General features: G+C 43.3%; 6 protein-coding genes across 8 annotated transcripts; 2 read left to right on the top strand and 4 right to left on the bottom strand.

Moving 5' to 3' along the window:
- Positions 1-784: 784 nt before the first annotated feature.
- On the bottom strand, positions 785-1,317 carry LOC108154547 (protein new-glue 2). Its single transcript, XM_017284850.2, has one exon. The coding sequence runs from the start codon at positions 1,313-1,315 to the stop codon at positions 854-856; it is 462 nt and encodes a 153-aa protein (XP_017140339.2). The 5' UTR covers positions 1,316-1,317; the 3' UTR covers positions 785-853.
- Positions 1,318-2,054: 737 nt separating this feature from the next.
- LOC117187396 (protein new-glue 2) lies at positions 2,055-2,567 on the bottom strand. Its single transcript, XM_033389995.1, has one exon. It carries the CDS (start codon positions 2,510-2,512, stop codon positions 2,117-2,119), a length of 396 nt encoding a protein of 131 aa, XP_033245886.1. The 5' UTR covers positions 2,513-2,567; the 3' UTR covers positions 2,055-2,116.
- Positions 2,568-3,178: 611 nt separating this feature from the next.
- Positions 3,179-3,880, top strand: LOC108157209 (protein PDF). Its single transcript, XM_017289158.2, has one exon. The coding sequence runs from the start codon at positions 3,264-3,266 to the stop codon at positions 3,555-3,557; it is 294 nt and encodes a 97-aa protein (XP_017144647.1). The 5' UTR covers positions 3,179-3,263; the 3' UTR covers positions 3,558-3,880.
- Positions 3,881-4,425: 545 nt separating this feature from the next.
- On the bottom strand, positions 4,426-6,131 carry LOC108157208 (golgin subfamily A member 7). The gene is made up of 5 exons (XM_017289157.2): positions 5,993-6,131; positions 5,634-5,799; positions 5,421-5,573; positions 5,022-5,359; positions 4,426-4,963 (listed from the first exon to the last, which is right to left on the bottom strand). Exons 2-4 carry the CDS (start codon positions 5,790-5,792, stop codon positions 5,219-5,221), a joined length of 453 nt encoding a protein of 150 aa, XP_017144646.1. The 5' UTR covers positions 5,793-5,799; positions 5,993-6,131; the 3' UTR covers positions 4,426-4,963; positions 5,022-5,218.
- A 1,780-nt stretch (positions 6,132-7,911) lies between these two features.
- LOC108157173 (chymotrypsin-like elastase family member 2A) lies at positions 7,912-9,161 on the top strand. 2 transcript variants are annotated; one of them, XM_033388782.1, is made up of 6 exons: positions 7,912-8,074; positions 8,139-8,286; positions 8,343-8,447; positions 8,555-8,673; positions 8,731-8,929; positions 8,986-9,161. In XM_033388782.1, the coding sequence occupies exons 1-6, from the start codon at positions 7,942-7,944 to the stop codon at positions 9,134-9,136; spliced, it is 855 nt and encodes a 284-aa protein (XP_033244673.1). In that variant the 5' UTR covers positions 7,912-7,941; the 3' UTR covers positions 9,137-9,161. The 2 variants fall into 2 exon arrangements, with proteins under 2 accessions (XP_033244673.1, XP_017144583.1); XM_017289094.2 differs by having other exon boundaries at positions 7,936-8,070.
- Positions 9,148-13,433, bottom strand: LOC108157172 (organic cation transporter protein). Of its 2 annotated transcripts, none has more exons than XM_017289092.2 (7): positions 12,651-13,433; positions 10,832-11,278; positions 10,612-10,766; positions 10,381-10,549; positions 10,179-10,320; positions 9,936-10,092; positions 9,148-9,874 (listed from the first exon to the last, which is right to left on the bottom strand). In XM_017289092.2, the coding sequence occupies exons 1-7, from the start codon at positions 12,767-12,769 to the stop codon at positions 9,327-9,329; spliced, it is 1,737 nt and encodes a 578-aa protein (XP_017144581.1). In that variant the 5' UTR covers positions 12,770-13,433; the 3' UTR covers positions 9,148-9,326. The 2 variants fall into 2 exon arrangements, with proteins under 2 accessions (XP_017144581.1, XP_017144582.1); XM_017289093.2 differs by lacking the exon at positions 12,651-13,433 and adding an exon at positions 11,705-11,958.
- Between the last annotated feature and the right edge of the window lie 1,064 nt (positions 13,434-14,497).

The raw sequence follows: 14,497 nt of genomic DNA, 5'->3' as shown, positions 1-14,497 counted from the left end.
TGCTGCCAGTAAAGCCCATTTCAAGCTAGATCTATCATTTTAAAAAGTGGCTTATTAAATTAGCAAATAGCTTGTACTTATAAGCTGTTTAGCATATTTCGAAAGCTTATTATTTTAAGCTTTAAATGTAATTTAATCTTTTTTGGATTTGTTGAATACAAAATATCGGAACAGCTTTTTATGCATTTTGTGATGGCAACTTTGTTCAAAAGAGCAAGAATTTGGTTCTGTTAAATTTCAGACTACGCTATAATTTTGAAGTTCTTAAGAAACTCAATGTGCTTTCCGTAGACAACGTGCTGCGGCACAAAATACCAACGGTGTTGTGTGTAAAATTATTATTTTTTCAAATGGGAAAATACCGAAAATATTATTATGTTTTGGGCAGAGAAACTGGCCCACAAAGATGCGGAAAGAAACCACCTTTTCGAGCCAATTGCTCTTTTTTGCTATTCAAATGCTCTCTCTCCCATGGTGCTGATGTGGAACTATCTGAGTGTTCAGTCAAATAATTTATAAAAATGTACCCACAACTACGAATCGCCATTAAGATATTGGAATTAAATTTAAAAAAAAGACAAATACTACAACAGTCAAGAGGAGGTTGCTGAGGTGGACGACATACCTCATAATGAAATCACTGAAACTTTTCTACTTTTGGGGTTTAGTTTTTAGCATATTTTTTTCCGGTTTTAGCCACTTTTAGCATATTTTTTCAAATCTAGTTTATATAGACTCTGAAATCCTGGCAGCACTGGTTCCGACGGGTATTCATACAGTTTGATTGATTGCACTACATTTGGTTTTTATTGCTTTCGAAGATGGATACAAGTATGTGGATATCCTAATAGGATTATCCCTGAGCACGGCGCTGGTTCAAGACCAAAACACGCGCACGGCTACCGTTGCGAGACCTCAAGATCCGGCTGCCCGAAACACTTCTGCTGCGAGTGCTCCTATTAGTGGTGCCCCTGTGAACCTTGATCCTGCGATTTGACGACCATTTCAGGTTGCTAATACGGATTTTCTTGCGACGTACCGTTCCCGTGGATGCAACGGTTGTCGCCGCCGATGTAGTTGCAGCTGTAGTTGCAGTTGCAGTTGCAGCTGTAGTTGTAGTTGTAGTTGTCGCAGACGCCGATGTCGTGGTGGTGGCCGCAACAGTTGTTGTAGTCGTGCCGGAGCTCGTTGTCGCGGTGGTGCTGGTTGCCGCATTCGTCATCCAAATGCAAAGGCTCACAGCCAGGAGTCTTAGTGCCAAATGTCCCGTCCTCATGGTGGTGTTGCTTCTTGCTGCTCTAATGTCTTGGCCCATGGCCGTGGGCCTTTTTATATTCCCCGAAGACAATCGGATTTGCTTGGCAAATATTTGAGCTATATTTTCGCCAATTACGTACTTTACCTATGTACTTTGACTATGTACGGGTATTTCTGCGCGATTATTTTTGCCATATTTGCGCAGTCTGGAAGTTACACAAAAGAATACGGTGGAATTTCTGAGCCCTGAAAGTGAATGCTACAAAATTAGATTTGAAATGCTGCGCTGTCTATAAATAAATAGTCGCCGCTCAAGAGTCCCCATCATGTCTGCGAGGAACAGCTCCAAAAGGTGGAGATACGACTGAACACAGACCTCGCCACCATCCACAGTAGAAAGCGCTTCGGACACCATAAAGTATGTTAGGCATCATACTTCGATATAGCCATATCCAAAACCGTGACATCGGCAGAGACTTCTACGTCGCAAGCCGAGACGCATGCTTCAAAAGCTCAGTAGCCACCGAAACGTGCTGGCGAGGCGACTAGCTAGTACCAGACTCCGGCGTAGACTGGTCTAGCTTCATCCAGCGGTCCTGCCCGACAGAAGGATCTAAGATTGACCTCAACCCCTAAGTGAACCTAACGGAGAATCGCCGGGACTAAGACCCACTTGCTGCTGACCCTGGACCCCTTATAGAAGTAGGGATCGTATAGTTAAAAATACAAACAAAAAAATTCTTTCTGACCAGATGACCAAATTTGTGTATCCTGGGACAAAGATACGATAAAACCGTATATCGTGTAATTTCAATGATATTTATTGCTTTGCTTGATATGTGAATGCTAATACCATTGCTTATCCCCGATTACGCCGCCTTTTTATGATCCTGGGCATCGACCGTGAACGAATACGATTCTGCACCCTCGCAAGGACCCTTCTTCTGAGCAAACGGCTTCTGTTGATAGTGCTTCTAACAGTAGTGCGCCTGTATGCCCGGATCCTCCTGTTTGACGAAAATCTCAGGTTGCTTATACGGACTCTTTTGCGGTGAACCGTAGATGCCGTTGTACTTGTTGTCGAGGTCGTAGCCTCGGTTGTCGTTGTCGTTGTCGTTGTCGCTGCCGTTGTTGTGGTTGTGGTTGTGGCTGTGGCGGCGGAGCTCGATGTCGTGGTGGTGCTGGTTGCCGCATTCGTCAGCCAAATGCACAGACTCCCAGCCAGGAGTCCCACTGCCAGTTGTCCCGTCCTCATAGTGATGCTACGTGGTGGTGCTTCTTTCTAGTCTAATTTTATGTCATCCCCCATGGCCGTGAGCCTTTTTATATCGGAACTCAACGACAATATCGAATGATTTGCTTAGCAAATATTAGAGTTATGTTTTCGCCAATTAAGTGCTTCGACTATGCATGGATGTTTAAACGAATGAACGTGTCTAAGAGAATATTTTGGGCATACATATTTACACAGTCTGGTAGAAAAAGCTGGAATTTCTGAACTTGCTCCAACGAGAGAAGCTATAAATTAGATATTAAATGATGCGCTTTATTTTTACGACGCCCGGTCTAAATCATTAATCAGTCGTCTGAAGAGAGTGTCGCCAACAGACGTCATCCCGGCTCCCTGCTCCTCCTGGGCAAACATCCTGAGCGCAGACCTCGCGCTCTGTTGCACGTTGTCACATAAAACACTGCATAATCAAATATTTGCCCAGGTCTAACTCTCACTCGACTCTGCTGACTCGCTTATTTGCCTGCGCCCGACATATTAGCCATGGGAATGACAGTGATACTCGTACTCCTGCTAACGCTGATGCTGACGCCGATACCGACGCTTTTGGGTTGCGTGGTTGTGGTCTCCCGCTGGGGCTTACCTAAGCTGTTTCCCTAGTCCTGGCCTCCCTATATAAGTCGAGGACTTCCTCGCAATTGCTCATTCGAAAGGTGCAGCTCTCCCGTACGCTTCTTCGATTGTGTTCCGGTTCCTGCTCCTCATTGCCCTGGCAATGGCTCAATACGCTTTGACTCTGGCAATGCTCATCGCGGCCCTTTGCTCCCGTTGCGAGCTATCCCGGACCATGTCCCTGCCGGACGAGGAGCGATACGTGCGCAAGGAGTACAATCGGGATCTCATGGACTGGTTCAACACTGTCGGACAGCTTGCGCCCAACCAGGGGGTCCCTCTCTGCCGATATCCATACATTACGGACAACTCTCTGTCCATTCCCACCAGGAAGAGAAACTCGGAGATCATAAACTCGCTCCTGAGTCTCCCCAAGAACATGAACGAAGCGGGGTAGTAGTTGTAATATGGGCCTGATCAAATTATTGGATAAACGGATATACGCTTGCACCTACGGACGAACGAATGTGGACAACATACATATGTTAAGCGATCTAGTATGTAAGATGTCTAAGTAGTTTATCTGTTTGTGCTTTTGTTTTAAGGGGCAGCGTTATAAGGATATTTCATACATATTTAAGCGGTGCATCTTCAGAAACTTGTTGCTTGCTATGATCCATACGGAACTAAGTATTATTAATAATATATGTGTCTACATATATTCTTATATACGAATATATTCGTACTTAAATGTGTAGAAAATATAATATATCAAATATAGCTACTATCTTTAGGTGAGCAAGAATGGACATATCTTTATTATTAACAGATTTTATATCGTGATTTGGAGAACTCCCCCAAATAGTGTTGCCTAGATCCTTTATTAAGTTGAAAATACGATTATATTCGCGTTGCTGCGTCTCCTGTGGACAGTTTTAACCTGCTTGTTGTTCACATGCTTTGTGACATGTTTTGTGCGCACAATTGTCGGACTAGCTGTGGTTGTAGTGGTTGTGGTTGTGGTTGTCGTTGTCGTTGTCGTGTCCTGAGCAGAAGAGGACTGAAGCAGGCAGAGACTGGCCAGCAGGAATACTCCCAACAGATAGATAGTCAACTTCATCTTTGCGCCTCGAAACATCGGATGTCTTGAGTATGATTGAGTCTGGCTTTATATACCGGCAGTTACCCTGAACTTGACAATAAAACCGTAGATGATAAGTAAACAAGTACGAAAATGTGCACCAAATTTCGCACAAAAAGTATTTCTTGTGTCAACATATTTGCTAAAAAATTGGCAGAGATGAAAAGAAAAAAAAAACAGATTATCTTTGTTTAAATGACGGCAATATGTATATATTTCCTTAAAAGCTAGACAACTATGTTAATCAATATTGCGGAATTGTATTAAAATAGAACAATTCTTCGCTTGTTGATGGTTAAGTTCATTTGGCGCTGTCTGAAATCGTTTAGTCGTATGCTCCTTTTATATAACTATAACTATTTTTGCATGTTCTGCGGCTGTAACGCACTTATTCAACGTTAGGACAAGCGAAGAGTTAGAAGATACTACAGCTATATTTAATTAGAAAACAAACAATCTGATAGACAATTGTAACATATGCTGCAACTATCCCTTGGGCTCAAAATGCAATTCAGTAGCTATTCACTTACATGACTAATGCCTGCTAACGCGTAAATACTATCTAACTGGCTGTAACCCTGCCTCGGCTAACCTAACCATTAACTCTTGTTATTTAAGGTATCGTATCGTATGTGGCTGCAGCAGAGACGGGTCCGCGTCCCCAGCATACTCATGACTAAGTCGCATGCCCCAAAGCACGAACTGGCCGCTGCGCTGCCAATCTGCAGGGATAAGATATCGTTGAATAGGGTGGTTGAACTTATTGCAGATAGTACTCACACAAATCTTGATATAATATAAAGCTTTAGCTGATTCCACAGCTTTTGGATATTTGGAAACACACACGTACAATGGCATTGACTTTTTGCTTTCTAATTCTCGAAACGGGTCTTTCTTCTCCTCGTTGATGCGGTTGCTATGGTTGATGTTGGTTGTTCTCACATGAAAAACTCATTGGCTGAATGGGAAAGCGGAAGTCACGTTCGCCCAGGACGATCGAATATTGTAATCTCTATGACGCGAAGACCCCGAAAGGTGGGATCGATAAGCTGCAGTCCCTTTTGATGGTAAATGCGCTCATTCTGGGAAGCCACAAATTTGGATATCTTACGAAGGGTCTATGGGCGATGATTCAGAAATTAGTTTAGGACTGCAAAGGCATATCAACGATTAAAATACCTTCTCGTAGTGCGTTTCGGAGCACATGTAGATCAAGTATGCTGTGATGCAGCCTATACAGCCTTCACAGTAGGTGCCGCAGGAGCCCTCCTCCGCCTCGGCATAAAATTCGTTTAGCCTATTGATAGTAGACTCGAAGACGTGTCGTTCAATCTGCAGATTATACGATCCAATGTATTTCTATACAAAATTTTTAAGTGCAGCTATACGTACAATACCCTCCAGTTCTGTGGGAAGCCTCGTGTGAAATTTGACGGATGTGCCAACGCTGTAATCGCGCTGAATGAAGACCTTGCTGAAGACCACGCCCCCGCCAGCTGCCTGAAGTGCGGCCGCGTTGCTTCCCGCTGGTGTGCCACCGCCTTGCGACATGGTGCCTCTGAAATTTATAACCACTGCTTGAATTAACTCCTTCTGCAATTCGCGGTACATCTGATTGAACGCAATCATTTTGCTACAGTTTCAGACAACGAAATCCCATCACAATCACAACTGCCTTGCTTTTCCAGCAAGCAACTCGAACTCGATTCTGTCAAGGACTTGACATTTGGCCAGGCCTGCTTTTGTCTCACCTGAGTATTTTGTGGAAGGTGATCGTTGGGTACTCCTAGCAGTTGATTTAGCCGCCGTTTTACAGCTTAAAATTATAAAAACGCTAAATGTTTGCAAATTGCTAATTCTTGCAGTCAGTGTGACCGCGGTCTTATCTATACAGTCTGACCCTCGGATATATACCATAATATACCGTCTCATTTTAAAAATATACCGTAAATATACTGACGAATTCACGTTTTATTCTACATATTCCTCGATTTTGATATTCCGTGGAATATTACAAGCTATATAAAAAATTTAGCCATACCCCCATAATTGTATCCAATTAATGAACCTTATTAAATAAATATTAAATACTTGACTGTGATTGTTTTTGCCTCAATTTTGGATCCTCAAGATAGCCCACTTAGGCCCCCTTTATTTAAATAGTTCAACTCCTTGACGTAAATGGCGGAAAATATTAACGATTGTAAGTTCTTCTTGTAGATCCATACCATCCTCTGAACTTCAAAAAACACCACGATATCTTTCACCTGAACTGCGTTAAAATAAGTCCATTTTCATTATTTTTTCGTGGAAAATTGAAATACCCCCTTGCTTATAACAGGTTAATCGTTCTCCGTCAAGGACTGGAAACCGTATTGCTTAATTTTGATGTTCCGTCGAATATTATTAGCTAGATAGAACATAAAGCCATGCCCTCATAGTTTTATCCAATTAATGAACCTATTTTCTAATTGACTGGCCTATTCTAAATACATGCTTTTATTCGATTTCTATCGGTCAGTTTGAACACCGCGGACTTATCTATTTCTGACCCTCCGAAATATACCGAAATATCCCGTCCCATTTTCAAAATATACCGATGAAGAAAACGAACTAAGTCTACTAACCCCCCTTTATTAAACAGGTTAAGAACTTGAGCCTTCCTATCCTTCATATTTACTTATAAAACGACCACGATATTACCTGACCTGTACTAAAATTCTTTAAGATACATCATTTTCGTGAAGTTATTTTAATGCCCTCTTGTCGACAATGGTCGTTCTCTGTCCATGATCGTAATATAACTAATTGGCATACAATATCATTTACGTTGATCTGAAAACGTATTAAAAAAAGCAATAAGATTAATTGCTAATTTTCATACTATTTTCTCCTATAAAAATTATTCTTGACAAAAATTGTTCCTTAAATTCTCTTAAAAAAAGTATTCGGTTATTTGTTAAGGAAACATGAAGTGATTTATGGAAAAATGGGGTGATAAGGTAAAAAAACATGGAAACATCGTACGTTCGCAAACGGTATTTATTTCAATTTCAATAAAACCCAATAGACATAATTTATTATGTAATTCTCTGTTAAAAAAATTAGTCGCTAGAATATTCCGTTCAAATTCGCAGAAACGCAAAAAAAACGGGGAAAATGTTTGTTTTTTATCCTTTTGGTATATTAAAAGCGTACAAACGTACATCCGCGACGCGCGGATATGCCCATATACGTATTATTTATAAAATTTCATTATTTATATATTTTTTAACTGCTGTGTGAAAATATCCCGATTATATAAAAATACTTAAAATATGCTATGTTATCGATATAGCGCTGCCATACAGTCATAAAAAGATCAATGGGCGTTAAATGGGTGTTAAAAAATGAAATTAAATTCTGAATTTAAATTAAAACATTAAAACATTTTTTATTCAGTAATTTTTAAAGCGAAAAGAAAAGCTGTTTTTTTGGAAAATACTTCTTCTTACATATACATACTGATTGCTGAGGCCGAAGCGTAGAGATTTCAAAACAATTCACCAACGCATTCGCGCTGGAAATATTTGCACAGCTTGATCGTTTGTTTCATTTGACTGTGAATGCTTCTTTGTAAATTCTATTTATCAAGAAAAACTGTTCCTCTATTTTAAAAAATGCTGACGGCCATAAATTAGTATCTCTTCAACGATCAACCATGAAGGCTGCTTGCACGGGGAACCACCGAACGTACCTTCTGCTTTTTAGTACCGTCATCAATGCGCTTTCGCTCGGACTGAAGTCATGCCACGCTGTGCCCATTGTCGGCGGACGGATTGTGTCAACCGTGGGCAGTACCTGGAAGTTGAATGTGCTTGGAAGACTAACTGATTCTCTCTCGAATTCCATTTAAAGGCAGCACCAGCAAATATCCGTTTATGGTCTCCTTGCAAGATGTGATAGTGGGGAATGAAACTGAGAGAACTACCTATCGACACTTTTGTGGTGGCAGCCTCATAAGTGACCAATGGATCCTGTCGGCCGCACACTGTGTATGGAGAAAGTAAGTGAGGGAATATCTATTATTATGCTATTAAATTCAGTTTTTTCCGGTTTTAGGAACATAAATACCATTTTTGCGTTTATCGGCAATGAGAACATTGAAAATGTTGATCTGCTGGAACCATATGGTCTGGAAAGTGCCGAGTATATCTACTTTCAGCCGTAAGTAAATAGTTGAGTCAAGTTTAACACCCTCTCTATTTAGAGAGAGGGTAAGCAAATACCAGCCCAATGTCACGCCATCAATTGAAAGAATCTGTCCCGTTTAGATCCAACTTCAGGAATGATATTGTTCTGCTCTATATGAGACGTCGTTATAGAAGTGCTTTAGGCAAGGAACTGCAATTTGCCCAGCTTCCACCTCAGGGAATGAAACCAGATAGGAATGGTGGATATAACTATTTTATCCCGATTCTGGATTAGTTATTGTAATCGTATCTTTTAGAATCATGTCGAATTATTGGTTATGGCGCCACACAGCATGCAGGCCCATGTCAGAAGGAACTTTCTGAAGCCGAGGTTCGGGTGATAGGAAATAAGGAATGTCGCAATATCATAGGACACATCTGGGCTCCACAAAATGGGGCAAACACTGTGTGTGCAATGGGCACTGGGCATCAGGACTCTTGCCAGGGCGACTCTGGGTAAGTAACATAAGCCCTTCCTTCATTCGTTAACGTATTCGTGTTTTGAATGTTAGGGGTCCTCTAATCTGTCCATACGGCGGCAGAGACTACATCTACGGACTCGTTTCACATGGTCTCACCTGCGGCATCAAGGGAATGCCCAGCATCTATACGGTGACCCGACCCTACCACGACTGGGTGCAGCTACTGCTACATCAGTCGTAGATCTCTGGATGTGACTTGTATATAAGTGGTTTATTATACGATATCAAACAGAAAACAATTTACGAATATATACTAAAAGAATGCAAAGATTAACAGCGAACTTAGAGGCTAGAGTACTGCAGTTGACGATACTTCTATACACTAAACGATACGTAGGACTAACTAACCTAAAGGCACCGATCGGCCTCGCTCACTGCTTCTCTGGCTTCTCCGGCTGTGCCACAGGAGCTTGAGCATCGGCGGCAGCAACACTATCGATCTTGTCCGAGAGCTTGCCCGTGCCCGTTTCGGGCAGAGTGAGGGTCAGCAGGCCAGCTACTAGAACGCAGCAGCCGCAGATAGTCGTTGGAATGTACCAGCCGAGGGCTCCCAGCACATCGACCACATAGGGTGCGGAAATGGATCCCACATGGGCAAACGTCGAGCAGGTGCCCAGGGCAGAGTTACGGATCTGGGTGGGATACAGTTCCGCGGTATAGAGCGTGACCACGGAGTAGGTGGCACTGATACCGAAGCGACCCAGCATGGCGAAGGCCACGATCCAGGTAGTGCTGCCCGCAGGCACGGCGAGGACCAGCAGCAGCGAGACGCCCGTCCACATGAACAGGAACATGGTTGTGATGCGGCGGCCAGTGAATCGCAGCATGATCACAGGCACCAAATACGAAGGGATATCCACCAGGCCAGTGGCCACGATGTACAGATACCGACTCACCGAAAGGTTGGCAGCATTCAGAGCTGTAGGCAAGGGAGCTCTTTTAGAATCGAAAACCAATAAATCTTTAAAGAAACTCCTCACCCGTCACATAGTAACTCAGCGATGTCACGCAGAACATAAAGTATGAGGTGAAGATCAGCTTGCGCACATTGGGATTGGCAAATAGCTCGATGATGGACTTGAGTGGGCCATTCTTGAGTTTTTCCAACAGCGAGGAGGAGCCGCTTTCTGGTTCCAGCTGCAACGACAGAAGATGATTATGTTGCTTAGCAACCGGACTGCAGGTACATGAATATTGATATGTTCTCGGAACTTTGCACTCACCGACTTCTTATCGGTGACGAGGTCCGAGGAGGCGGCCAGCGCTGGCTGAACATCGTAGTGGCTGGGCTGCTTGAAGAGGATCTTGTAGACGCGATCGTAGCGCTGGTTCGTTATGAGCCAGCGGGGTGATTCATTCATCAGGCTAAGGGGGGGAAAGTAAACTATTAGGTGATCATTTAGAAGGTAATCCAATGTAACCCACTAGCAGTTTAGGACGAGGAGGAGCGAGGGTATGGTCAGAGCCAGTTGCAGGTGCCGCCAGGGCTGGATGAGGTAACCGATAATGGCCAAGATGATCATGCCAATCGGATAGGAGGCCGAGAAGGCAATGGACATCCAAGAGCGGTGCTTCAGGCAAACGTTTTCCACAACTAAAACAAAGAAAATACAGAAATGAGGCAATCAACTCTAAGATTACAGCGCCGGAACTTACTCATTGTAAAGGCCGGGTAAAAGAGTCCCGAGGAAGCGGCTCCCAAGGCGAAGCGACCCGCCAGGAAGAGACTGTACCAGGGGGAGAAGGTGCAGAAGAAGCTTCCCACAACGAAGAAGACGGCACCCAAGGTAAAGGAAGTCTTGCGCCCGAATCTGCAAGGATTGATTGATCAGCATAAGCAGAATGGGAATAAGGGCATTCCCTTTCACCAACTCACTTATCTGCTAGGATGCCAAAGGAGAAGGACCCACAGAACTTTCCCAACGATATCGAGACCTGTGCTGAGGTTCGCTGAATACTCCTCTCGCAGGTCAGATCCCAGTCGGAGACAAAGGTGCTCTTCGGATCCGCGTACTCGTAGCTGCCCTTCACCTTGCAGGACACCTCCGCGGGCCTATTGATTTCCGACATGTGGCTTGTGTAGTTGAGGGCCGCCTCGTAGGACATTTGGCCGAGGTGCTTGTAGTTCCAGTCCCACACCGTGCACCCGCCGGAATTTAGCCCGCCTTCGGCTATGTGTCGTCTCTGGGCCAGCGTCCAGTTGGTGGCATCCAGATCCGGGAGGCCGCACCACTGATCCTCGGGCAGATGCCCCAGCAGAGTGTAGGAGGACACATGGAATCCGTTCAGTATGTTGGGGGTGACGCATAGGAAGAAAATGGCCCTAAAAGTGTAAGTGGAAGAGGAAGAGAAATGATTATAGCTTCACCTGCTGCTAATTGGTGATTTTGTTTTCGCCGATCGGGGAGATTGTTTACAGCACGCAACTTCAATCTTTCACACATTGACACCACACACACACACACACACAGTCGTCTAACACTTGATTGGAATGCAAATAGTGCCCGTAATACCCTATCCAAAACATTAACTTAAACAGTTAATGCCGAAAACAAAAGCCGTGAAGGTTAGTTTCAGCACATGACAGATTCGGACGTATTTCAGTATGCGGCTCACATAATGACAGATGCGGGGATTCGCGCCGAAAACATACAATATTTTGAAAACGGCAGCGTCATTAATCATTACCCAAATCGGGCAACCGGAACGCGGTGCGCAATATTTACATATCCGATCTGGACTCACGTGCCTCTCACTCTCCTCCACACCCACATCACACCCATCGAAGTGGGCTTGAGTTCCGGGAACGGGAAGATCATCCAATACTCGAAGGTGATTTCGTGGACTTTTAGGTTGAGTTGGTTGCATGACTTTCAGTCCCAGTGCAGTTGTCCTCCAGTGTTCTCCAGGGGCTCTTATCACAGCTGGCTTTTTCCTAGGATCACAATTACATGGCCCGATCTCGATCTACATGGTGAATGGAACCGGTACTCGCGCTATAGCTATACGAGCTAAAGATTAAACCCACGATCCGTCGACGCCAGATCTCGGATTTCGAATAATGAGTGGCTTATCAATTTCGATTGAGCTTCATGCGAATATAATACGAATAATCGTATGCTGATATACTCTCGGAATGGATTCTATATTTAAATTCTTAACACTGCTGTGAGCGATCACATGACCAATGCCCTCTGATTGAGCTCCACCCCACCCCCTACTCCCTCCTACTGCGAGTGAGTGATTTCTGACCTAAGTCCAGGAAGCGGCAGGGCAGACAAGTTTACAAAATATGTCTACCTTCCCTTCCCATTATATTACAAAATCGAATCTTCCCATCCGAAACGTGCTCCATAACGTTACAGAATCAGAATGCTAATTATTTCTTGGGGTTTCATGGTAATGAGTGGTTCGTGATTTGGTTAGGGTTTTTGCGAGAGTATTTGCTGACCAGTCAAGCGAGATGATCGTATAATTGAAAGTGTTTCATCTGAATCACAGTGTAGACAAGTGCACCACCCTGACTAATGTCAACGTTTTTCTATAAACTCAACCTTTAAAAGCCATCACAGTGCATTCATTAGGAAGTGGGTCAAGTGGAACGTGATTGGGGCACGAGTCGGACCGGACTGCAGCTTAATCTGGCTGCTTCCTAGAGTACTCTCAAATGTGAGTGAAATGTGAGGATTCCTTACCAGACGAATGCCCCGCCACTGCCTACGATTTCCAGCTGCTTGGTGAGCAGATCCTTCATGCTCTCCTCGCTGATGTGCTCGCGTGTCCTCTCCGGATTGTCATCGTTTGATTTGGTCATGGTTCGAAAATATCACAGTTGGGATTGAAGGGGACCGTGGGTAGATTCCTTTACTTCTTTGCAGTCCGTTCTTGTTCTTGAGCTTGAACTTCAACACTCGATCGTTGAGTTGAAGCGGGAATAACAACCGACTGGATGGATCGTTCACTTTGAGCCTTTGACACCGAGTGCGCAGATAAGGAACCAGCAGGCGAACCTTCGCTTCGTCCGAAGAACCGAAGATCCGACGATCGACCCGATCGATATTCACTTTCACTAAACGCTGCCTCGCTGAAATGGTCCCGATTCTGGTTGTGTTTCAGTGCTATTTATCTTTGTCTTACGGGCTGTGTTTGTTCTATTTTCCCATTTGTCTTTATGATCGCTGTTTATGCTGCAGCGCACATGGGAATGAAAATGAATGCCACTTATGACATACCAGAATGCGACACGTTCTCGGTTCTCTGTTTCAGTGAAATACAATTTACAATGAAATACTTTCGGGTTTCTTATTATTTGTTCAGGTCTTTCTTTTTTTTGTCCGTTTCTTGGTTTGCTGGGCTGTGCAACGTTTTCTAATTTTGAATGGATCCCCGAACGCGTGCATTCGCCTTTCTCCTGCCGATGTCCGCCGGTGTCGCTATCAACTACTTGTCGCTTCGACAGCGTCTCACAAACTAAGCCCACGGGAGGTCGATCGCAGTGTTTTTGTACGCCCGTTGCCGTTGCCGCTGCCACTGCCGCCCCACAGTCCAACCAGAGGAGAGAGGAGATGGGGCCCAGGCAGAGGTACTCGTACTAACACTCGCAATCGGGCCATTGCGTCGTCCCCAGCGCACCCGCCCGCAGCGCCGCGCCTACGGGACCGTTCGGCTCTCTTCCCGATCCATATACGATCTATATACATAGTATTATATGTTCGCTTTCTTTGGATTTCATTGCAAGCATTAAAAACAAGAAGGAAGACAAGCTGCGTCCAGGCCGAAGTGTTCGATACCCTCTAATGTAACATGATATGTGGTTTTGATAATGGGAAAACCTGTTAGGATAGTGCAGGGACATAGTAAACGATTTTTTATTAAGTTTGAATTGATTTATCATATACATTTTCTTGATTATCTTGATCCAAAAAGGTAGTGGATTCAGTCATCTTATCCTGACCGTTTCGACTGCTTTCCGCAAAGAGAAAGTTGAGTTTCATCACCGCATCATAATGTAAGTAGTACTGATTAAAAAATAAACTCTTTCTTTTGATTTTTAAATTTAAGTTTTAGGCTTAAAGTGGAGTAAAAATTAGAAAGAAATAATATATTTTAAGATATTCCTTTGTATTAAAAAAAAAATGCGAAAATAAATTCGAATTTTATTAATATTTCCTATGGATTAAAGCATGGCTTCAATAGAAACTTCTGGAAATAATGGTCGTACTCTTCGACTCTTCAAAATTATAATACCCTTATATAAAGGGTAAACAAAATTAAATACAATTATTGAGCTTTTAAAAAAAGAGATTCTGTTTACCGAATGTCAAAATGCGCACTCACAAATAAACAAATTTATTTCTGAATGCTACTTATATGATTATATTTATGAATATATTTATGTGATTTATAGATCAACCACCGAGTTGAGTCATTTGAAGTTGAATCAATTACTAGATTACTATATTCCGAGCAATCATTTCATTCATTTTTTAATGACAGATCCCAAAGATAATAAGAGAGGAATTACTACATATGTATGTATTTC

The sequence above is a fragment of the Drosophila miranda genome, chromosome 2 (genome assembly GCF_003369915.1).
Source record: "Drosophila miranda strain MSH22 chromosome 2, D.miranda_PacBio2.1, whole genome shotgun sequence".
Taxonomy (NCBI): Eukaryota; Metazoa; Arthropoda; class Insecta; order Diptera; family Drosophilidae; genus Drosophila; species Drosophila miranda.
The sequence above is the reverse complement of the archived record's forward strand: the minus strand, read 5'-3'. Positions and strand labels throughout refer to the sequence as shown.

What these genes read in the sequence shown, in the direction of transcription:
- LOC108154547 (XM_017284850.2), bottom strand. Translation starts at nt 1,315, where the DNA reads ATGGGCCAAGACATTAGAGCAGCAAGAAGCAACACCACCATGAGGACG.
- LOC117187396 (XM_033389995.1), bottom strand. Translation starts at nt 2,512, where the DNA reads ATGAGGACGGGACAACTGGCAGTGGGACTCCTGGCTGGGAGTCTGTGC.
- LOC108157209 (XM_017289158.2), top strand. Translation starts at nt 3,264, where the DNA reads ATGGCTCAATACGCTTTGACTCTGGCAATGCTCATCGCGGCCCTTTGC.
- LOC108157208 (XM_017289157.2), bottom strand. Translation starts at nt 5,792, where the DNA reads ATGTCGCAAGGCGGTGGCACACCAGCGGGAAGCAACGCGGCCGCACTT. An exon ending in CCACAGAACTGGAGGGTATT is followed by an intron (nt 5,574 to 5,633) that starts GTACGTATAGCT and finishes TATAATCTGCAG; the next exon opens with ATTGAACGACACGTCTTCGA. An exon ending in CCGAAACGCACTACGAGAAG is followed by an intron (nt 5,360 to 5,420) that starts GTATTTTAATCG and finishes CATCGCCCATAG; the next exon opens with ACCCTTCGTAAGATATCCAA.
- LOC108157173 (XM_033388782.1), top strand. Translation starts at nt 7,942, where the DNA reads ATGAAGGCTGCTTGCACGGGGAACCACCGAACGTACCTTCTGCTTTTT. An exon ending in GAGTATATCTACTTTCAGCC is followed by an intron (nt 8,448 to 8,554) that starts GTAAGTAAATAG and finishes TGTCCCGTTTAG; the next exon opens with ATCCAACTTCAGGAATGATA. An exon ending in TCTTGCCAGGGCGACTCTGG is followed by an intron (nt 8,930 to 8,985) that starts GTAAGTAACATA and finishes TTTGAATGTTAG; the next exon opens with GGGTCCTCTAATCTGTCCAT.
- LOC108157172 (XM_017289092.2), bottom strand. Translation starts at nt 12,769, where the DNA reads ATGACCAAATCAAACGATGACAATCCGGAGAGGACACGCGAGCACATC. An exon ending in AGTGGCGGGGCATTCGTCTG is followed by an intron (nt 11,279 to 12,650) that starts GTAAGGAATCCT and finishes TTACACTTTTAG; the next exon opens with GGCCATTTTCTTCCTATGCG. An exon ending in TTTGGCATCCTAGCAGATAA is followed by an intron (nt 10,767 to 10,831) that starts GTGAGTTGGTGA and finishes CAATCCTTGCAG; the next exon opens with ATTCGGGCGCAAGACTTCCT.